At 31.7% G+C, this 25359-nt stretch overlaps 2 protein-coding genes across 2 annotated transcripts; one reads left to right on the top strand and one right to left on the bottom strand.

Annotated features, from left to right (window-relative positions):
- The first annotated feature begins 12944 nt into the window (after nucleotides 1-12944).
- Nucleotides 12945-13493, top strand: LOC115961068 (ethylene-responsive transcription factor ERF021-like). Its single transcript, XM_031080115.1, has one exon. The coding sequence runs from the start codon at nucleotides 12945-12947 to the stop codon at nucleotides 13491-13493; it is 549 nt and encodes a 182-aa protein (XP_030935975.1).
- Nucleotides 13494-23240: 9747 nt separating this feature from the next.
- On the bottom strand, nucleotides 23241-23894 carry LOC115961067 (TMV resistance protein N-like). The gene is made up of 2 exons (XM_031080114.1): nucleotides 23666-23894; nucleotides 23241-23515 (listed from the first exon to the last, which is right to left on the bottom strand). The coding sequence occupies exons 1-2, from the start codon at nucleotides 23892-23894 to the stop codon at nucleotides 23241-23243; spliced, it is 504 nt and encodes a 167-aa protein (XP_030935974.1).
- Nucleotides 23895-25359: the final 1465 nt, after the last annotated feature.

Below are 25359 nucleotides of genomic sequence, written 5' to 3'. Positions count from 1 at the left end.
GCTTCTCTTTAGTCCAAATTCTTTCTTCATGAACTATGACATTCCTTGGAAGCCAAATGTGGTAGACAACCACAAATCATGAAAGATTTTAAATGAAATATCTGAAATTTTTTTTTTTTTAATCTGCCTCAGAACCAATCATTTCCACATGTAGCTTGCCTTGACTCAATCCCATCAGAGTCATGCTGTCCTAGAAACAGTGATGAGAATGCGGCCCAAACCTGCCCCATGGTTCTGTTTTATGCATGGATTTTTCCATTGCTTGCCCAATAGGGAGGGTTTGGGTTGGTGTCAGTGGGCCAGTTACCTGTATATCTTGATCCACGAAGTACACGCACTAAATATGTGAGTGAGTGAGCAAATATGAACTTTGTTATCAGCCCAAACCAAAAAAAAAAAAAAACACTTCAAACCATCATTATTTGGTAGAAAAATATTAAGGAAAATTCCATTTTAAACACTATCGTTTAAGGGCTAATAACAAATTAAACCCTAATATGAACTTTGTTATCAGCCCGAGCCAAAAAAAAGCACTTCAAACCATCAGTATTTGGTAGAAATATATTAAGGAAAATTCCATTTTAGACTCTATAATGTAAGGGCTAATAACAAATTAAACCCAGATATAATTTGGAAAGACCCAGGAAAGTGATAGTCACATCTACACTTACACCCCAAAAGGACTAGTTAAATTGCGATTGGGGCTTCTGGCAATCACATATAAACCCAAGTTCCATTTACGCTCTGTTTGTTTAAAAAATGATGTTTTCTAGAAAATAAGTCATTTTCCAAGAAACATTTTTTATAAAACTATCTCATTTTCCAATGTTTGATAGCAACTTTAAATTAGTTGAAAAATAATCCCCTAACTTCCCTTATTTAGCTTACTGTGAGATAGAGTTGTTTTCCAAAAAAATTTAATGGAAAACAATTTTTAAAAATAAGTCATACTTTTTATGTTGACCAACGATAGTTTTGCTTTGACTAATCTTTTTTTACGCTACCAAACACTAAAAAACAAAGAAAACTATCTTTACATAAGGGTTTCTATCGAAACAGACGGAGCATTAGTAAATATTTAATGTGAGACTCAACACATGCCTGCACAACATACATTCAAATAATCCAATCCAATTGGTTTTGCACAATTTGGGATATCATAGTTGGTCTAGTGGTTCTTAAGGCCTAATGAAATTCATGGAGTCTTGAGTTCAAAATTCCTAGTTATCATCTTGGGGTCACTCTAAGAAATTCCCCCTCTCAATTATCCAGTGTGTGATGGATAGAGAGACAATATACACTTGGAATAATAGTCAAGCTCTTTAAAAGCTCTGGACATCTTATAAGGATGGCAATAAGGGAGGTAAGGTTGGACCGGGTGTCTTGCCATTGTGGTGAATGTATTTTGCCATTAGTAATGAAGCTTTTTTTGGACACTGATGAGCATAGTTGTCAAAATCCCAATCTAAATCCTATGATCTTACGATTTTACTATCCTACTTGCTCAAAATGATCTGGATCTTTCAAAGATCTTAGCGATCGTTCAGGATCATACAATTTTGACGATTCCAAACAAACTTGGTTTCTTGTAATCTTTTTAACTTGACAAAAGACTCAGTTGAACTCAAATAAAAAATAACATCCCAATAGACTAAGTTTTGTTATTCTGATGTAGAGAGATAAAATGTTAGTTGAACCAAATGAAAAATAACATCCCCATAGAGTGTCACGTTTTGAGATTTTTGGCCTCTTTAAATTATGCTTATAAATGGATGTCATGTGATGATGTATGGTAATTACATCAAATGAATGTAAATTTTTGGTTTTTATGAATGTATAATTTATGTAATTATTTAACATACTAATTTGTTTTTTCTCAAATAATGTAGGGTCTTACGATTCATGATCCGATCTTATGATTTACGACCTATCTCCCATAATCTTAGGTAGGATCCCAATTTTGACAACCTTGCTGATAAGAGTAAGAGAGGGATAAAGAAATTGAATGGTTGGTAGGCTAGTGGAGAGGGATGTGAATGTTTTGGATGTGAGTAATATATATATATATATATATATATATATATATATTATTCGTGTCAGAACAAGATAGGATGAGACGAGGCATGATGGTGTAAACAGAATTTAATCATGTCATATCAAAAAATTATGTGGGGGCAAAATAGTGCTGATTGGACCGGAAATTTTGCAATCCCTCAAAACACTTAACAAGGAAAATTTCACTTCTTTGTCCTAACAAGGGTAGGTGAGAAAAAAGAACCTTATTATTAACCGACCTAGCTATATTGTCTTCCCCAAAGTTTTCGTATTAGGTCAATCTTTGTCGGACCGCGGTCAAAGAGTGAAACCTTAATGGCACCGGCATTCTAGCATCATTACCCCACAAAACCCAGGGAATTGCACTCATATATGGACACTTTTCAATTGGATCATTTGCCACTTAATTTTGGTCAAAAGCAAAATAATGTCTTTATTTGCAATATTAAAACTAAGCTAATTTACTACTTTGTTAGTCAACATGAAAATCTATGTGAAACCCCTTTTTGTATGTGTTGCAGCTGTTTCCCTCTCTCTTAAGCTAATGTTTGTCGCTTTATTAGTACAATATTCTAAACAAATCAAGGTTTTAATACAATAATTTGACACAACATTAGACCCCTTATCCCCTTTCCCATGAAGCTGGATGGATGGTTCTTTAATCCTAAGCCCCTTGATTCTGAAACCCAGTTTCTAGTTTTATCATTGGTATCTTTGATACTTATTAAAGAAAAGATTGTCGGTGAACACACAGGTTTTTTCTGTGTTCAGTGAATGATGACTGGATAAACTGACTTGTAAACCATGTGATTAAGAAAAACTAAAGTCTTGTAATAGTATTACTTGATAGGAGTGTTAGGTAGTTGTGTGTCGGCCCACATTAAGTGCACTTGAACAGAGTCGATGCTCTATTTCTTTGATAATCATAAGCATCAAGGCAACAATTAATGCTCAACCATGTCCTAGTTTTATTTATATATGTATTCTATTGAATTGATTTAGTGGATTAGTACTTTGTTAATAAAGATATTTGAGGCAAGAAATGCCTGATCAAGTAAGTGGAGTAGGTCAGATTATATGTCCCTCAAATATTTGGATAAATTTACCATATTGGGCTAAGGAAATATGTAAAATAATTTGTCATTGTTATAAACACAAGATGGTTAAGCAAATATTTGGTATTTTGAATCTTAGAAAGTGGAATAAAAGGTTTGGAAATTTGTATTCTGTTGTGTAAAACTTTTTATTTTTCCTCATTTTCTCCTACCTTTATTTTGGGAACACAGTATGATAAGAATTAATAAAAAATTGACCTCTCTCTTTTTCTAATGTTGGTGATTGTGATTATTTTGTTTATTTTTCGAAGTATGTATAATTTCTTAAAGCTTTACATATTGTATTTTTGCACAATTTATTTTTGGTAAAGTTACAATTTAAACCTTGTATAGTTTACGAGTGTAATAGATTAAGTTCTATGGTTTCAAAAGTAATAAATTAATCCCAAATATTTCAAAATAACAACTTGAACGATATAATTTCAAAAGTAACTGGTTGAACCATATAATTAAACCCTAAAGTACTAAATATCGGATTCAAAGTGTAATCTACTCATTTGGTTTTTAAGCAAAACAAATTAATGGAAATAAGTTTATTCAATTTAACTAGTGACCAATTTGGTCCATTTATTTTACAAACTCACTTTATTTAGTAACTAGTTTTTTATATTTTTGATAATTCAATATTTATAATGGGGGAGAGGAGGAGTTTTATACTTTGAATGTCTCTCTTGAAAATATAAGGTGTCAACCAGTCGAGTTATAAGATTTTTGGCTATTTAGTAATTATTTAATTGAAAGAAGCGGATAAAAAGTCTTATAGTCATGACTCTCAAACTCACATAAAAAGGGGTACTTCAATTGGAAAAGTTGATAATAGTATATGGAATCTTGTATAGAAATAGTATGGACACAAAAAGAAGTATACGTTAGCAAGTTTTATCTCATCTGATACGCAATTTAATTATTGCACCAATTTTCTATCTGCATGAAAGCTTGAAAAGGCTGCAGAAATTGTGTTAAACATCACCCCATCCAAAAAATAAAATAAAATAATAAAAAATAACAAATGAAAAACACATGTCTCATAATGAAAATTTCTCTCGACAAAACTTTTTTTTTTTCTTGACCAAAGAAAACGATTTGAACTTTGAAGACACCATGGATGATGAATAGGTCAAACATGTGCATGTTTGGATCCAACTTATTCATGGCTGCGTTTTCTACTCTGCGTTTTTGTTCTTTTTTTTTTTTTTTTTTTTTTTTTTTTGGTTTTCACGCGTTTTCAAATGTTGACTTTCTGCAGTGAACAGTGCACATGTGTACTGTTCACGGATCCACAAATTTCATTTTTTATCAATTTTTTCATTAAAAATGGGTCCCACAGTACTATTCACACATTTAAAAATTATTTTGCTACAGTATTTTCAGTTTTCAGTTTTCAGTTTCAGCAAAATAAGTTCTATCCAAACACACCCATATGTATAAGGTTTGGCATTTCAAATCAATACAAGTTTTGACAAAAAAGATTGATGGTGATATTGATTGTAAGCACTAGTTGTTATATTACTTTTTTCTTGAATATGGTTGAACCTTAGCTTATAGACTAGTTTCATTTTTTTTTTATTATAGTGACATATAGTTGAAGCTTAGCATGATCCAGCTGTTTCCAAACTCACTTAGCAGCCAAAAAGTTCTTCTAGCTTGAAAGACCCACTCTAACCAAAAATATCATGCGTGGGTTTGTTGGAAATAAAAGTCTCAATAAAATTTGGGACACAATAACTTATAATTCACAACAATTTTATACTCCCTCCGTCCCACTTTGTTTGTCCTGTTTGAAAAGTCAAACATTTTAAGGGAGCATCATTTATTGTCTTGTTTGCCTTATAAAAATGTATAAGTTTACAAAACTACCCTTAAATAAATTTATCAGCTTTTTTAAAAAAGAGTTATTCTTAATGAGGTTTAGGGGTATAAAAGAAACATTAGTAAACTAATATGGGCCTTCTTTGATCTTACGTATGGGCCTTCTTTGATAAGAAAGAGTCTATAGACACTTTCTATACCAAACTTTTTTCATAATCCAGACATATGCGGCTGTAAATGATGGATAAAAAATTATAGGTTTATAGAAAAGTGATAGATCACCAATTATAATCATATATATTATCAATTTATGGCGTAAGTTTTGGCAAAGTATTAGGATCCTAGAATAACTTTTTCAATATCAAGGTGATAAGTTATTGATAGGTAAAAAGTAACGTTAGTCTCAAGTTCAAATAAGAACTAGTAAAAATTAACCAACTCAATTGTTAAGAAAATTATTGTGTTTGTAGGATTGCTTGTAATTTTTTTCAATGGACATGTATGAGGCAATTAGCTAATTTAAGAATATTGTGAAATTATTAAGAATTTGTGTTGTGCCCTAGATGGATTATCTCGTTTTGAACATTTTACTTTATATTTCATCCATCATAATTTGTAATCTTTTAATTTTTTAAATAAAATAATCAAAGTTAAAATTAAAATTAAAATAATAATTAAAAAAAAAAAACCTTACGCGTGATGCAGTGTAATTTGTGAAGCGCAACAAGTGGAATATTACGAATAAGACAGGATTTTTATTCGGTTGTTGGGTGATATATGCTCCTGAGTTGGTGCCCTCAAAAGTGTAGATATTGACGTGAATGAAGGGTTTTATTTGTGTCCAAGCCAATAACAACAAAGAGTTGCTTAAACCTATTAGCCAATTATAACATCTTCAAACTTGGTGTATGCTTAATTGTTACCCACTCAAAAATGGAAGCTAGCTACATAATGGATTTTTGTGACTTCAGGTGTTTTATGAACCAATGCAATGAAGATCGAATTTTCTAGTATAGTTTATTCAAGAAAGGTATAATTGTAATGTCAATTCAAGATCATCCCTACAATTATTTGATATATTTATATAATATTAATCTTGAACTTTAGTGATGTTTTTTTTTTCAAATAAAGGAGGGTTATAGTTCTATTTTTCTTATAATTGTGGGATTTGTGAGATTGAGAATGATTCGGTGATGATTTTGCAAAAGAAAAAATAATGAGTATTCTATAATCTATATATGTGAAGTAGATGGCTACTATTTTAATACAATAAAGATTGAATAATAACTTCCTACTTTTGGTGTTTCTACAAAATTTTTGAAAGGTACTAAAAACAAATCAAATCCCATAATTTTAAAAGCAACAAATTAAATGAATAAAAATTTACAGGCAAAAATTATGTATAATTTCTTAGTTATTGTACTTGGGTTTTCCAATTAAATTTAATTGCTTAATTTTGAACAACAATTAGATTCAACTATATAATTCATTAGTCAATGCAATCACTTGATTGAATTTGATCAACGACCTAATATACAAACACCCAAGGAAATGCACATAAATTTTACCCTTATTTATTTATAAATTAAATTATTATCATGCATACTTTAATAAGCTTCATATGGGGTTTATTCAAGTGACAACTTTATGGTAATGATATCTTTTATGATATCTTATATCCGTGGTTCAAGTTCAAACCCCAACTTGCCCTCCCCACTGTCTTTCATTCTACCCACAAAAACAAATAAGCTTTAGAAACTATCATATGCATCATTTCTAATTTGTCAAGGGAACATTTCGATATTTCAGGAGGAGAATTTCATCTCCAATCTTTCATTATTTAGCAAGGAAACAAAATGTTTGTTCTGCAAATCATGTATCGATAAGAAACTTTCTACTTTGTTTTTATAAGTAGTCCTAATTTGTTTCATTCCTTGGTGGTACTAGTTACTTGTCATGATTGAGTTTGGTTTATCAACCTTCACTTCAAAAATTTTCTTTCTATGGTAAGTTTTATCAATCATCACCTAATGCAACAAACCAAGGGATTGTTTTTTTTTTTGGTCTTAAACAACAAACAAACATGATTTTTATTGGGAAGGTATGGCAAATGATGTACCACGAAACTGTTATCAAAGTCATATCAGTTGTAGAAATAATAATAGGATAATAAGGTTTAGAATTCAGTTCTCAAACATTAAGAAATCATGTTTCTTTATTATTTAACATGTGAGAAAATAAAACAAAAAAATGATCATAATAAAAAATTGGCTAAACTATGAAATACACCTCTAATTTCACTTGTTTCCAATTCAATCTCTTAATTAATTTATTGTTTTTTTTTTCCATTTCAATCTTTTTATTTATATAATTTCCAACATTATTCTTTCAACAATTCCTCATCGTTATGTCCGCCAAAATGACGTCGTCTTAAAAAATGAAAAATACAAAAACTAATGAAGGAGAGCAATGATTTGAAATATGACTGGTTTTTTACAGTTATGCACTGTATTTTATTAAGAGAAAAGTTAAATAAACAAAATTAAAACTTTTACAAAAATGTATATTGAAAATTGTTTTCAAAGCCAAAAACTAAAATCATTGAATCAGGCACCACAAGGGGAATGGTTTTTTCTTTTTTAGATTTTAAAAGCTAAAAATTAGTTTTCAAAATGTGCTACCAAGCAGCCTAATGTAATGTCTAGAAGGTTAATTATTTATATAAAAAGTGATATTTGTAAAAAAAAAAAAAAAAAAAAAATCATTTGTTATATAATCTACTATTTCTCTTTTACTAAATAGGAACAAAAAGAAAGCTTTCGGTGAATGAGTTATCTTAGTTGCTATCAATTGTTTCTTCTTAGTGGGACTTTAAAACTTTTGACTTGAGAGATCCTTTGCTAGAAAGGAATGGTTATGTTTTGTAGTTTTGCTTTTGTTTTATGCATTTTTAGGTTATGAAAAGAAATGTATTTCTTCAATCACCACGGGCCGGGGTAGGGCCTTGTCCTTTTGGATTGTTTTGAAGGGTTTGGTTAAATGGTCCATGTGTAAGCATTAGAAACCAATCAAAAGGGATAAGAAGTGGTACATACTGTTTAAGATTTTGGAGGTGTTGTCTGGCAGAAATGAATCTCAAATCAAGTAAATTCTGAAATGATTTGGGTTATATAAATAATTCTTTAAAACTTTAGTTATGATTAGAATCTTTGAGATATAATGCAAATGTGATTATTATTATTTTTTTCATATTGCGACAAATGTAGACAAAATTTCAAGAATGAAAATGATGATATATTAGAAGTCTCATTTTGGCATTGGTTATAACTTATAATACTACTACAACAACAGTAATAATAATAATTTGATATATTTTTATTATTCTTTGGATATCAAGTAATATATTTTTGTTATTGCAATGGTAATTAATTGCATCACTTGAGTTGTGTACGATTTGTAAGTTTGTTGATTCTATACTGTAAGGTTGAATTTAATCAACCATTTTATTGGCTTTATTCCGTGCCAAATTTGTTTGTATTTCAGCATTTAGTAACCTTGTATTTAGGTGGCCTTGTTGTAAGGGTAGTGAGTGAGATAGAGTGAAGTTTGCTTAAGAGTGTGCAAGAAAACAGAGACTCGCGGCTTGGCCTCGCGGGTGACTCGCGGCTGCAAGCTACCAGACGCAGCACACGTGCCAAGCATGCCAGAAGGTGAATAGTCATGCTAGCTGGAGCACTACAGGACAAAACAGGACAACTTGCCATACGGTTATCTCACGACTGGATCTCACGACTCAGTCAAGTCGCGAGGTCAAGCCGTGAGCCACCCATGTTTTGTAAATCCTGACGTTTCACATTCCTCTCTTACTCTAGTATAAATACCCCTTATACCCACAAATGAAAGAGAGCTTCCAGAGAGAATTTTGAGAGAGAAACCCTAAAGAAAAACAAGATTGATTCACCCACAATCTATACATTAGAGTCTCTTCAAATTCCTCAACTCTCTTCCTCTCCATTGACAAATCTTTGAGAGGCATTTTACCAAACCTTGTTCTCACCATATTCATCACTGTGAGAGGACTGTTTGGATTTCTGGGAAGCAGTTAGGAAGAAACTAATCTACATTGGTTGATGCTACGGTTTACTAGCGGAATCTGGGAAGCTAGAAAAGAAAAAGGTTCGGCACAACCTCGTTGGAGCAAGAAGCTTGGAGAGCTTAGGTGCACTGGGTAGATTAGGCTTGGAGGGTCTATTGCTGTCCATATATCCCAACTACATTTTCTAGTGGATTGTTTATCGCTTGGAGGGCGGCGGAGAGGTTTTACGCCGAGGGCTTCGGTTTCCTCTTCGATAACACATCGCGTGTTGTCTTTGTGTTTGCATCTTCCTTCCCATTTATCTTTGCCTTTTATTATCTGCTGTGGGTTGTGATTTTAATTTGGCTTAGATAGTTTTTCCATTTCCATATTATAGCTTATATTAATTTTCCGCACACTAGTTGTTTGACATAATGCTTGAATCGGTTAAGTTGTAATTTGGGGGTCTAAACGTTCAAGAGTGTTTATACACATATTTGAACTTTCATATACTTTTGTCTGAAGATTAAAACTTTAGTTTTGTTATTTTTATTCAATATTTGTTAAAGTTTTGTCACATTATATTATCAAATTTATCATATGACCGTCAACTATTGTTGTTTAGTAAGGCATTGTGTGAATGAACAAATCATATTTATGTATTTAATTAGTTATATACTATATATACTATATAATTGAATATTGATTTTTATTTTGAAGAAATTTTAATAAAAAAAATGATCCAATATTAGGAATAGCGTTAAAGGAGATTCCTAATGAAAATTAACATTCTTTAATAAATTAAATAATATACTTATTTAATTAGTTTTTTTTTTTTTGGTTGAGAAGGAACTTATTTAATTAGTTAATATTTAGTTTGGCCCCCTAAAGTGAAATTCTAAATCTGCCAATGGAACTAAGGATCAAATTAAATAAATCTACCCATCAAATTGAACAAATTCTAGAAAAGATACAAATAATCTCTCTTTTTTTTTTTTTTTTTTTTGGGGTAGAAAAAAAAAAATTCTCTAGTATTGGCTTATTGCTAGATTAATACATTTCAATACAAACTTGCATGTGAAATACAAGGGAATTTATGTAATATCTTTATGCACATCTTTAAAGTGAAAGTTGTTGTGGAATTAAGCATGAAGATTGAATAATGAGTGGAAGCATGAATCTAATTATGTAAGGTTTATATATTAGAAAATACTAGATCCTAAGCTAACTATAAATTGTCATAAAATTAATATGCTCGTTTAATAAGTACATAAGTCTACAATTGGTTTGGACCATCTTATAATATATCCAACAAAGGAAATTTCAGGAATTGATGTTTGAAAATCATGATCAATATTAAAGTAGATCACTTTATATGTGATTTTCTCAAAGGGAATATCTCTAATTACCCTTTTCCCAACACTTAAGAGCATTGGTCTTCACTTTGTGGTTGTAGACTTGTAGATCATGTAAATTAGCTCCGTTTGATTTTGCAATGTTTTGGAAAGAAAAAGTTTTGTCGAACACTTTTTCTTTTTTAGAAAACAGATTTTTGAGTTCATTTAAAAATAAAAATAAAAATTAAATCACTTTCTGCATTTTGACAAACCTAAAAAATCACTTTTCAATTAAAAAAAAATATTTTACTACCTCAATAATCTCTACCATACCATACGAGTACAATGTCCTCGATCTATTTTAAAGGACTGTTATTGTAAAAGCTAGAATTGTTGTTGACAAAAAAAAATTCAAACCCATAAATCATTACCCTTTTTCACAGTTTAGGAACTTTCAAGCACAATTGACTTTTGTGAGTTCCGAGGCAATAATATGAGACCTCTAGTGGGGACAATTTTTTAGCTTTGGCGATATCAGCTGGATCCCATGATTCCCCCATCCCATGCACAATCGTGTGTGAGGATAATATTTCATATAAATTTATATACCCGATATATAAAATACATTTTTCTTTACTCACACTTGTACCTTATTGGATTAGTTGTATGGTCCGTTAATGTTACTCCACAGAAAATAATCATATTAGCAAAGCCAATTTCTTTTTTCAAGGGGTACCAAAATTATATATAGTGATATAAAAATTTGAATTAAGATTTAAGAACTTATCTAAATAATAATCTATCTTGAGAATTCATGCTCTAGTGCTCCACTAACAACACATTAAAAATTACAAGTTCATTAATTCTACGTCTTCTTACAAATGTGAATTAATATGCTAATTTAATATATGTAGCTCACCAAGTAGTGATCTACCATTAACTTACACAAAATCTCAATACCAATACACTTACATAAAATATAAATACCAATGTTATAATATTCCAATTACAAGTTTTTAAGAAATACAATTTTACATTTGGTGATATCTATAATTTAAAAAAAAAAAAAAAAACACTAAATCGTAAAAAGGGAGTTAGTTAAGTAGTTCTATTCTATAGCTATAGCGCATTAGTTAAGTAGTTCTATTCTATATCTATAATGACATAAATAAATAACTATTACTTTTGAAAGAGATTAAAGTAGATGATTTAAAAAGAAAATTAGCTATACAATATCAATATAAAATATAGGATATTATTAAATATTCAAGGGGCAAAAAATTATTGTGATATTTTAATTTAAAAATGATATGAAGGAATAATTACACCATAAATGCTATAAATAGTATTAAATACTACTTCAACAACGTAATTATTAAATACTGAATTACTTTTTTACGATTAGATATATTCTCATGTGTAAAATTTTTAATATTTCTAACATATTAGCTTCATTGTCCCTCACATAAATATATTATAACCAACTCTTTAACAATCTTAGTTATATAATATATTATAAGCCTATTTAAAAAATTCTATATACTATTTTCGTGTTTATGTGTTCTAATAAGTAATATTGTTTTCTCAAAAAAAAAAAAAGAGGATGTTTATCTCATATTGGTTGTATGTGTTAGAATTTCAGTTTTTATAATCTCAGACTATTACTACAAAAGTTAAAAGTTTTTGTAGTGATACTCTTACTTTTGTATCTGTATGTTTTAATAAGTATTATTGTTTCCTTAAAAAAAAAAAAAAAAAAAAAAAACTCTTTTCACAATCCATTAATTATTATAGAACGTTATCTAGGACTTTATTCTATTTGACCTTTGTGATTCTTTGTCCAACTCCTTTTTTATTTGTCATTTATCAGATCCTGTCTATAATTTACTCAATTCTTTTTTCTTTTTTTTTTTGTCATTCAGGAGATTCTGTTCATGATCTCATAAATCTATAATGACAACGTCATTTTCATATTCTTCTTGCTTTGATTTTATGCCCAAGAAAAATGGACCTTTTCTAAAAGAAAACTGTACAACGCTCTTTATCTCTATCCTGATCTAAGATTCAGCTCCAAATGTGGGATTAGTGGGTCCAAACTTTTTAGTGCCACCTGCAGAGAAACCGCGTTCTAAATAGGAAACACTATGTCCCTCAATTTTTATCTAATTGGTCCTGCTACAAATTCCATACGACTTTAATTCTTCAATCACCAAATAAATATTCAATATGAATTAACTCGGCATGCTCTGACTGGTCCTTTGTAGAAATTTTTGGTTCCTTCAAATACTTTTATCTTTTTTTATTATTTTGTTTTCTTTTTTAGGTTTTAAGCAAATTAACATGAAGAAAATTGTGACCATGCACATATTCACATCATTTTCAATGGTGCAACTACGTGGAAGCTCACCTCAATCCATGTTAATTCACCACGTTTCAGTCAAATCGCATAATTCCACATCTATAAATACTTATAACTGGATTACACTATCATTCACCAGTGCATTTACTTGAACTAAACAATAATATAGCTTTCTAGCAACTTGAGTTGAGTGGATGGAAGAAGACCCAAATAGTAGCGGTAACACAAGCAGTACTAGCCATGGTGCTGCGTCGTCTAGCTACAGAGGAGTCCGGAAGAGAAAATGGGGCAAGTGGGTGTCTGAGATTCGTGAGCCAGGCAAGAAAACAAGAATTTGGTTGGGGAGCTTTGAGACACCTGAAATGGCTGCTGCTGCTTATGATGTTGCTGCGTTACACTTTAGGGGACATGAGGCACGTCTCAACTTTCCTGAATTGGTTCACAGCCTCCCTCGCCCTGCTAGCTCTAATTCTGAACACATACGCATGGCGGCTCATGAAGCGGCCTTAAGGCTTCGAGGCTCTCAAGGAGTGGCTGAGGTTGGAGGAGGATCTAGCTCGAACATGGCACCGGTCACGGTGAGGCTCTCTCCTAGCCAGATTGAGGCCATTAATGAGTTCCCTCTTGACTCACCCAGCAAGATGTGGATGCAAATGTCAATGGAAGAGTCTATGACGTTCTCCAATGACATTGAAGAAAATGAATGGGAAGATATGCAAAATGATTCTCTTTGGGACCCTTAGGTAACTTTCACATTATATAACAATACTTTTTAGTACATAGGATAACATAACCCTCTATATTAAATTGTTATATGCATTAATTTGATTTCCTATAGTTTTTCTATAGCCTCTATGACTAGGAGGGATATAATTTGACTTACAAAAAGTCATAAAAGTATAGTAAGAGAAGATTGTAATTAAAAAAGAACATGCTGGGCTTGCTTATTATTTAGTTCAAGCACTAAAACTTGAATCTGGGAAATAGAGAGGGCTTCTAGGCTTCTAAGGCATTGGATTTTGTAGCAGAGTATACAAGGATTCACTGTTTCATGGAATAGTACCTGAAGGCCATTGTGTTTTTGAGGGAAAGCCACCTGTATTCTCAGAATGGGTTTTGGCGGGTCCCAATTGACATCAAAGGAGTTGATTATTTCGGTATTTTAGGAAGTATTTTAGTGGATGAAATTAGTATATAGTGATTGGGCCATATTGGCTACTTTTTTTTTGTTATTGGCTACTTGTTTGGAAGGGTGTGGTGTGATTTATATTTTATTATTAATGGTTTGATGTAATAGAATTGGATTGTTATTTAAATGAATAAGTTCCTTATTTGATTTGTTATCCACTTCTTTTTCATTATTCTATGTATATATTTCATTTTGGAGGGACTATTAATCTTCCATCTTCAAGGAAATGATTTTTCTATTCTTGTACCACCCACGTGGCAAGACTTAAATCCACGCGGCATAAGATAAATTTTAACCAATATTTTACCTTTTTCAATGTGATGTGGCATTATACAAAGTGCTGTAAAAGGCTTTCTTTTTCTAGCTAGTTTGAGTTTCTATGGAAAACATAGTTACAATGGGCAATCCTCATTCAATTTAAATCCTTTGAAATAGATAGAGAAAAGTGCCAATGTCTTATTGATCAAAGATGGGTTCGTATGGGAGTCCTTATTAAGGACTGTAATCAATAGAAAGAGTAATGAGGTATTGACTTATGCCTCTGGTAAAAATATAAGATTGTTTTGGTTTGAATGAGGGCGTTAATTTACATAACTTTAGCTGTTATATATAGTGCATGATATCAAACCCGACCAACTCTAGAGTTTGTTTAGGTTTTCCAGGGGAGTCACAATATCGTATGGAAATCATTTCAGACCAATTTTGACTCATTTTGGACAATACCATGTTAATGATGACAATAAGAACGAATCTTTTTGCTTTTCGCGAAACATTTGGATAAAAAGAATGGATTTGAAATTGAAGCATGAACAACGGTGGTAAAGATGGATTTTCTGATGTACCCTTTTTCTGATCATTGTGATGCATGCATGAAGGACTTTAGAGGTAGGATTTAGGGTGTGTTAGCATATTATTGTGTCTAAATAAGTGCTAACACCGTTATATTCAAAATAGCTGAGTTAGGCATTGAGAGTCAAGAAATAAAGTTTCATAAGATTGTTGGAGCAACTTCATTCTCTCCCTTGAGCGAACTCAAAAAAAGAGTTTGCTTAACCCTTAGTCGACTGAAATTAGGGTAAATAATAAACCAATCTTGCCAAATTGACATTTTAACTTAGTTTTCACTAATATAATTTGTAACTAAACCCTCTCTTCGCCCGGAATTAGAGAGTCGGTGTTGAATTACTTTGTGAAGCTTTACAGTATAGACTTTGAAGGCTCATTCATATACATTCTATACTTGCACTCTACAAATAAACTTAGGCATGATATTGTTGATGTCCTCTCCGCATGAATACCTCTAAGGGAAAATAGTATGTTATTAAAATCGATCTTATAACCAGTTGGAATGGAGCTTCATTGGTCATAGTTTATCCTTTTTTGGTTTTCCTTTGCCTCGGATAAAGCTTATCGTGCCTCATGTGTCATCCTCTAGTCTTGGTATTTTAGTGAACGGTAAAAGATGGAATATATTCCTTCCAATTTTCTTAAGGAATCTGACAAGGCAGCCCACTCTTCCCAGATATATTCATCATTTGCATGGAGTACTTGGTTTGGTTAATCTAGAGGTGAGTGGCCAATAAGAATTGGGTGGGCATAAGATCTTTTAGGGGGTCCAATTTTTACTCACCTCTTCTTTACAAATGACCTTGTCCTATTTACAGAAGCCATGGTGAAGAATTCTCAAGCAAATAAAAGGGTTCTAAATGAATATTGTAAAATCATGGGGGGGAAAAATCAGCAAATTTAAATTTTATTTCTCCTCAATATTTATTAAAAAAAAAAAAAATTCCTTACTAGTCTTGAGTTTTGAAAATAGATAAAATTTACACACACCTTACCTCATACAACCGTACACATATTTTTTGCACTAAAATTGTGACTTAACCCAACTTAATTTGAAAATTTCTTGGTGTTCCTATTGTTAATGATAGCATAAATAGGAATGCCTATGATTTTGTGTTAAAAAAAAAAATCAGGAATAAACCTTCGAAATTGACAAATTAAAGACATTTTTTTTTTGGGACATACACTGAGGAAAAAAAAAGAGAAAAAAATTAAAAACCTTAACTAAACTTAGTTGGTAGGACACAACTACCCAAACCAAAGATATAAGGAGGGCTAGGTGTTAAGCGAGCCTCATACTGCAACAAGGCCCTTCTTGCTAAAAGAACCTAGGTCGTATGAGGAGATTTGGGCATCAACACTCAAGAGCAAGAAATGTCTCTTGAATTATGACACCACAAAACGGAAATCTGTCATTTCATTTGGGCTTAGCTTATGTGAAACAAATGAGATATGTAGTAAGGACTTGGCCCAGATAATAAAAAAATGGCATGTCTATTAACTTACTGAATGACCATTGGACAAGCTTGGGAACCACTAGGCAGGGAGGAAATGGACCTCAGACTTGTAAGTATTTGGGATACACGAGAATTGGAATCTTGATACAATTTTTTAGGTACAAGCACTTAGCCATTACACCAAAAACTATACTTTATGGTAAGGTTGCAACTTTATTCCCTTAAAAGATGGTAGTCCAGTGCCAACATATTGACTGAGATTTGACCCAACCTTACCTTTGCCTCTATAGGATGCTTGACTCGGCCCACTAAGCCTCCCCCAACATAATCTATCACTTTGTTTCAATAGATCTTAATAATCATTAGGGCTTTGGCAAAGCCCTCCTTTTCCAATCAAGTTGACTCTTTAACTTATGCTCCTTAGAATAGATTTTTTTAGACAACCTTGAGTTAACCTACCAAATCACTCTTGACGTGGCATTCTCTCATCCCAGACTTCCCTCTTGAAATGGATTGGAAAATCAACTCCATACCTTAGATTGACTTACCATGAGAGATTCAGAAATATCATCTTAGATGGCACTTGTTATAATACCCCCAAGACCCTAGGCACATTTTTAAGGATTGTATCTCTATAAGTCAAATTTAGGAACTAATTGGGAATATATTTATTTTCTCTGCCTATGAAAGAATGTGTCAAATTCCTTTATATACTTTAATTCACCAATTTCAATTAATTTGGATTCTTGATGGAGACTTGTTTTCCCCCACAACCTTTTGGCAAATCTGCAATGCCCGAAATAAGAATGTCTTCAAGGACCAAGCTTTTGAAACAATGATAATTTTTCATAGAACTAGAACTCTATCCACTGATTCTCTACTTCTCACACTATGAGTAATTTCGTGGTGACTAGCTAATAGCCATATGAAGCACCGCGTTAATTTTTTTTTCTTCGGATGCCATTTACTACAAGCTTTATATAAAATAAATAAATGAAGTTACTACAAGTTTTACTGTATGAATTTTTTTTTTTTGAGAGAGAACTATATGAATATTTGAATTGCATTACACATCAATTTTGAGTTCAATTAATGTAATAAGATTGGTAGTACTCCTAGTAATTAAAAATTGACTTTTTTGGATCATGCAGATACACGCGCTGTTGGGGGGTGGGGGGTATGAGTTTCTCCAAGTCTCCTCATACAAAATAATAATCATTGTTGAGTTTTTTTGCAAAGCTCATAATAGGTGTAAATGAAAATTTTAAAAACGGTAAATACATATAGTTTTTTTTTTTTTTTTTAGTGAACATAAAATTTTCATTAGGTGAGAAAGAAAACAATATGGTATTGTTTATTTTAGTATAACTTGCCCTAGTTGGTTTTGGAAAGGGTTAAATTAATAGTTTAATACACTTAAAGATTAAATATTTTCATGATATTTGTAATAGATGAATAATTTTAATATATGATAATACAAATATTTTAGAAAATAAATTATATATTATATTGCATTACAAAATATTACATACATCACACGGGCCTGTAACTATTACTTATCAATGCCTCATCCCAGCCTCAAGCCTCATGGTTTGTTTATAAGATCATCTACAATTAAAGACTTCTTTGCAAATCCAGATTATCATTTGGGTTGGCTTTAAATCCCTGGACCCATGGAATCCGAAGACCCTCCCACATATCAATGCTATTAGTATCACCTACATATCATGCACTTATTATAGCTTTTTCAAAACCTCTCCATATCAATAGTCCTTTCCCTTCAACCACCTTTGCCACTTCTTGCTTTATGTCCATACTTGCCTCTTATCACTTGAAACAAAGGATGTCTGGGTCAAAAGCAATCGCATCCAACTTAGTTTGGCAATTATGGTTTGATTAAATTGTTTGAACTTTCTGAAACCCAGTTCTCCACTTTTGCTTAGGCTGCCGAATCAAATCCCATGTTTTCCAACCAACAGACCTGCCATATTCATCAAAATTTTCTGACATCAGCTCCCCTTTTTTTCACACTGCAAATTGAAAGAAGCTAGAGTGTATGTAGAGATAGATTGTGTTACACAGCTGCTGTATCATGTATTAATTAATTTGATATGAATTCTTATGCTGCAAATGAAATCGGGTATGCAAGCTAGGGGAACTTCAGTTGTTTTACAACTGGCATTCAAAATTCACTGAGCTCTATTTATACTATTTCTTTTGGTAATTAGAAACGATTTGATCAGACTAGTCGAAGTTTTTGTTTGCCAAATTAGTAGAATTTAATTTTAAATTAGATTCATGTTAACTTAATCTAATATTGAAAGGTGTATTGGTACCTTCTCAAATGATATGGCTATATTTTTTAATGTACTTGAACTGCTGCAGCTCACAATCATTTTAGAAGTGTACATACCATTCAATCAACGCAATGCTGACTGCTCACATATAGAAGTCCCTTCTGTCACAGCTCCTAATTAAATATGTGCTTCATTACAAGTCAAGATTTAAATCATTATTCACATTCCATAATATGCTCCAAGACTGACATTAGCTTCTATATGTTGTCAGCAGATTCCTTTAGCAACGTCAGCTTCTACATTGGCCTGATATGCTGATTTAATTTGAAGAAAGATATTAACAATATAGTGGTTTGGCCATAACTATCAACTAGACAAATCCCTGAAAAAAAATCAAAGATTACATTAACTATCAACTTGTTCGAAGCTTCCAACAGTGTTTGTTGACTTTTTAATTGCAAGGATATATTCTAGAATGAAGACTGCATTAATACTTAGCTAATTGTACAGCGTGATTGATAAAAAGCAATAGCTTCTAAACGTCTATAAAATTCACAACTCATGCTTTCATAGACATTAAATCAAAAACACTACACAAGAGAATTGTGCAAAGTTAACTGAAAGTATAACTTGTATACCATCCAATAACAGTAGGCTCAATTGAACGTCATCCACCTATAGAAATCATTATAATTGGTACAGACTAAAACCCCTTTAAAAAAGAAAGGAAAAGACCATATTCCATAGTCATTATGAAACAAGATACAAGGATATGTCACTTGAATACATTTTCAAATCATTATAACCGAAACCATTTACAAATTCAATACAACATACAAGGATTCTCAACTTAAAAAAGTAGTCACATTGATAGAAATGCTTATGCACATCCAGTAGCAATAGCCTCAACTGAAATTCAAGCTAAGAAAATCTTCACTATTTAGTAGCCAGTCAAAGTATAAGTAAGACATGAGCGTCATCTTCTAGAGACCTAAATTGTTATCACCTACGTATATGTGAAAACTTGAGTTAGTATGGTACTATAATTATTAATAATAATACTAATAATATTTAGGACAAATTACAACTTATCCACTTGTAATTTGGCCGAAATTTAAATTGCTTACTTGTGGTTTGAAATTTGACACTTTACTCATTTAAGGTTAGCTTAGTTAAAGTTTCATAACTTGCTTCTATTAAAAATATAGCTAAATATGTAATTTCACTTCAATTTTATGTCTCTATCCTCAAAAAACACAAATATATATATATATATATATAAATACAAGATCAAATAAGATCAAAAAGAATCCAACGAAATACTTGCATCATGGAATTTCAAATCACAAGTAGACAATTTAATTTTGGTCAAACTTTAGGTGGGTCAAATGTCAAATTTCAAATCACATATAGGCAACTTAAATTTCGGTTAAAGTAAATTGTAATTTAACCTAACATTTAACTCGTGAATAATCAGTATAATTGGAGTTCCTCCTTGCCCTTTTTGGAAGGCATAGCACTAATGATTATATGAAGTATAGACATCGTAGAGAAGGAAGTAGTATAGTAACTATACAGTCTCTAGTTTTCACATTTCAAAAATTTATGATGAAAATTTCTCTTGCTTTTGCCAGCACTACACAAGGTGAAAATGAAAATTAGCATAATACTAGAACACTTACAAATGGGATGCCATAATAGGACCGAACCATCTACCTTACAAAAATTCATAAGATTTATAACGTTCATCCTCATCATCATCCTCATCATCACCACCAACTGCATATATGTGTAAACCTGAGTTAGTATGATAATAATAATAATAATTCACTCATTACTAATGAGTGTAATTGGAGTTTGCTTCCTTCAGGTTTTGTTAGGCATGACACCAATGATTACAAAGAATACATGGTAAGGAAGGAAATACTATACAGTCTCTAGCTTTTACATTTCAAAAATTTATCAGGAAAAGTTGTATTGCATTTGCAAGCACAAATCGATAATGTAAAATAGCATAATATCTGATAGTTACAAATAGGATGCCAAATTAGGATTGAAAGATCTACATTAACAAAATCCATAGAGAAATGTGATGGGTGAAGCTTGAGAATGTATTTCCTATCTAGATCATATTCTTGTAAGTGATGATGATATAGAGGCTTAGACAATTGGCAATAAACTCGTGTGTCAAAATTTAAGTTTAATTTTTAGGAACTCGGAAAGTACAGGGTGATTGGAATTGCTTGCGCATGGTGAGCCAAAAGAAAAATGACAAGACTTACTTGCCAATGACAAAACCAGATGTGTATTTAGACAAAAAATAAGATAGAAAAGGATTGGACATTAATGGGAAGGATGGTTGAGATGGTCATTACCAGTTAATTTATAGATGGGTACTTTCCCAAAGCTCGCAATCAAACATTGTGCATTTGTTTGGTTGAACTCGTCCACATCTTTTTTTGCATTCACCATTCCTAACAGTAGCAAACCACTCATCATGAGACAAACAGAATAGGTAATTATTGAAGTGCAATTCAACATTGACCGTAACATTTCTCTGGGTAGTAAGAAGTTCAAAGGCACAATGATTTTGAGGCATTTTACCAATGGCTACCTTACGAGTTCTAATACCATATTTTGACCATGTATCTAGTGATGCCCAGAGAGCTAATCCTATCCATTTACTATTATACCAATTTGAAGGCAGCTCTATGCTTATTGAATTCCCCACTATTTCAGGTAAACATGACGGCATAATTATTTGAAACTCAGTTATAGATCCATCCTCTTTCCTTTGGAAGAAGTTCCATAAACGGTTTTACGACAAAGGAGTCCCTGTACCTGTACCCAAAACACAACTATTATTAACTGTCATTATTTAACAATTCAAGAGAGAGAGAGAGAGAGAGAGAAGATATTACCTGTAGGAAATGGAACAATATTGTAAATTCCTTTTGACTGTGCCTCTCTTCATACAGAAGCCATTGGGAGAGAGATTGTGACCAGATACTCAGTTTGACCCGTGCTGGTAACCATTTTAGGGAATAACAAACTTCCACGTGTATACATCTTACCGTTGTTGGAAGCCTTGGCAACGATTTTAGTTTTGTGCAATAGTCAGGATAGAGTGTTTGAAGAGACCTCAAATTATCCATGTTGCTTGGAAGACATTCAAGATTTGTGCCTCTTAGATCTAAGAAAGTAAGGGCAGTCAAACACTAGATCGATGAGGGTGGTACTTTCTTAATAGCAGTCCCACTCAAATTGAGTTTCGATAGGCTTTTCATAATTCCAGTAAATTTTGGAAACGAACTGATTTTTGAGCAAGATGCAAGTTCAAGCTCCGTAAGTGACTGCATTACAGCAGACATGCAGGGAAGATCAGTAAGAGATTTGCAGCCTTTCAAAAGTAAATACCTGAGCTTGCTGAGTTGTCCAGTAGATGGGTGGATCTATACCAAGCTATCGCAGCAAGAAAGGTATAGTCCCTCAAGCATCGGAACACCTGAAAAGTCAGGTGTCCTAATAAGGTTTTCGGACCAACTAAGATTAATGAACTTTAAGTTGACTGAACGCTGTTACCAAAAAAATAAAAAAGAGTTTTCGTTAAACGTAGAAATTAGTATTTGTAGCTACACTTAAAAAAAGAGAGATACTAAAAAGCAATAGAAATGCAGTTAAAAAGAACAAAATTACCATTGCTCCTTCCCAAAGATATTCAATTTTGCTGCAATACAAGTGAAGTTGAACAAGCTCCTTTAGTTGGGAACTGGATGACAAACATTTCAAATCACAGCTCGTGGAAATCACTTGAAAATTGCATTTTCACACTGCAACTTTTCATATTAACAATACTTTTTAAGCTATTTTACCAAATACATATTTTCATTCTAAAAAACACATTTTCGAAACATGAATTTTCAAAAAACTAACCCAAAAAAATGCTCAGAGTCCCATTAGTAACTAATAGATCATCATTTATTAATAGTTAAATGTACAACACATTAGGAAATCGCAACATCACTTTTAAAGTGATGGAAAAATTCAGCAAAAAAGAAAAAGGTCACGGAAAAGGGAATAAAGCCTACAGAATGTTTTTTCTTTTTTTATATTAAAAAAATGTGAAGATTACCTTTTGTTCTAGGTAGAAACCCAGAGATGAATGATTAGTTCATTACATCAAGATAATTTAATTTAATTTTATAAACAATTACAAAGAGATATTAATATACTTAGGTAACCACTTACCTATTGGGATTTTTTTTTACTAGACTAATTTATTGAACAAAACTATGTTGCTATACCTACTCAATCTTATTCACTGAAATAAAATTATAGCTTTTTCATTTTTCTTACCATATTGATCTCCAATACATGAAGCAAATCCTTGATAAGCCACAACCTTCTTTGCTTTCCAATCTCTCCACCTGATTCAAGATGAATAATTTTTTGACCCATTTTTGTTAGTAGATCATGCATCTCCAAACATCCGAAGACATCCATGGTTAAAAGAGATCTTTCTATAAGAACACTTATACCAATTCTTGCTTCAAAACCACAATTCTCTAATACTTGTATTACTTCATTTTTATTCCACCCCCTAAAGAAACATGCAATATATAAGAATATCTTCTTCTCCATTTCTTCTAGTCCATCATAACTTATTTTAAGAATATCAAATATTTTTCCTTTTAGATTTTTTCAAAAATTTTCCAATGCACTTTTCCATTCATCTATATTTCTTCCAGCCAAAAAGGAACCCAAAGTAACAAGAGCTAATGGAAGACCACTAGCATATCCCACAACTTTCTGGGAGAGCTGCATATAACCTTCTTCAGGTTGCACCTTTTTGATGGCTTTTGAACAAAAAAGTTTTGAAGCATCATCATCTTCTAATCCATTAGGCTTATATATTTTAAGCATTCCATTATCGACCAAAACATGTTCATCTCTAGTTGTTATGATGATCCAACTACCTAATCCAAACTAGTCATGCTCTCCAGCCAATTTTTCTAATTGGTCCTTGTAATTAACATCATCTAGGACAAGTAGAAATTTTTTATGACGTAACCCACTACTCTTGATTTTTTTAACTCCTACTTGAACATTGTAGATCTTTGTATTACTTCCCTCCAAAATTTCATCAAGCAATTGTTGTTGTAATTCATGCAGTTCATCTTTTTCTGATCTTTCCCTAACATTGGCAATAAAACTAGAACCTTCAAAGAGATCAGAATACTCGTAATATATAGCACTAGCAAGAGTTGTTTTTCCTAGACCCCCCATACCACAAATCCCCATCATGTAAATATCATTCCCAAAACCTAAATACGATGGGATCAATTCTGCCACCATAGGTTTTATTCCTATCAATTTTTTTATCAATGCTTGAGGATTTAGAACTCAATTTCTCCATAATTACTTTCACAATGTCTTGGATAATTTCGGACTCAAGCTTGCAAAGAAGATAGAAAATAATTACATGATGGTCCAAACCAATTGTTAAACTTTAGGGAAGAAAGAAAAATATAAGGCAAAGATACTCCTTGGGAGATATCTTTTCATGAATTAGTCCACTAATTTTCTTAGGTTAGCAATGATATTGGATCCACTAAATCCAAAATCTATTTCGTTAAGAGATACATTGATTGTGCAAAAAATTAAGCTTCTCATTTCATGCTTGATTGCTAAGAGAAACTTCATTGGAATATTTTAAGTTGAACATGCTAAATATAAATTTTTAAGACCCTTTGAGGTTGCTTGAGTACAAAATATTAATAACAATGGCAATACTCAAAATTTTCAAAGTAGATAATTGAAAAATCTTTGTATACTAGGTAAATGAGTGAAGAGGAGGTATTGGTTTCTATTAATTAAAAATAAAATTTAATGATTTATACCTTTGTGCCAACACAAACCCAAGCTTTTACTTCTTTAGTTGAGGCCCAAATGTATGTTATGTTTCTGTTTGAATAAAATCATTCAAAAGCACCCTAATATCAATGATAAACTCCTCAAAGCTATACTTCTTCAAATTAAATTATGTAAACAATTGGTTTGGGAATGGGAATAAAATGGATAAATTGGTTTGATAATTTTTTTTAACTGAAATAATGAATGAGCCAAAATTAAATCTTTATGAAATTGGCATGCCTACCTTGAATCCAAAATATAACTTGCCAAAAGTTAATTTGGGATGGTTGCATCATGTTGAGTTATAAAAGTGTTATAATTCTCCAAAATTTCACTTTGAATGACTTTAATTCTTAAGGGGCCAAAGAAGAATTTATAAAAGTTTTCCTATGAAATGAATGGTCCATTTGTTTTGACTGAAAATATTTGTCAAAAAATTGACTCATTGTCATGTATTTGGTTGCAATATTGAAAATGAGCTAATTAAACATTTTGTATGTTTTTGGTCATTTGGGAGCCTCAAATGTTAATATTGACCCTAAAGTCTGAATTTATTCGAAAATTTACAATTAAAAAAAAAAAAAGACATTTGGGAAAAAATCCACAGATAGTCAATACTGATCAACTGCCAATTAATGACGGTCAATTGTCGAACCGTGATGAGAGAGGAATTGTCTTTGGAGTTTGGAGAGTTTTTAAGGTTGCAAAGTTTATTTGTAATGATCTGTTAACTAAAATGTTTTTGGAAACCATTTTATGTTCTGTTGGACGGCTTTTCAAACAATAAGAAAACTTTATCCACTTAAATAAGAGGAAACAAAAGATCTAGCCATAGCCCATCTCCATATCAAGGATTATATTATATTCAAAAAAGAATATAATAAAAAAAAAAAATTAATGTCAGCAG

The sequence above is a fragment of the Quercus lobata genome, chromosome 9, assembly GCF_001633185.2.
Source record: "Quercus lobata isolate SW786 chromosome 9, ValleyOak3.0 Primary Assembly, whole genome shotgun sequence".
Taxonomy (NCBI): Eukaryota; Viridiplantae; Streptophyta; class Magnoliopsida; order Fagales; family Fagaceae; genus Quercus; species Quercus lobata.
The sequence above is the reverse complement of the archived record's forward strand: the minus strand, read 5'-3'. Positions and strand labels throughout refer to the sequence as shown.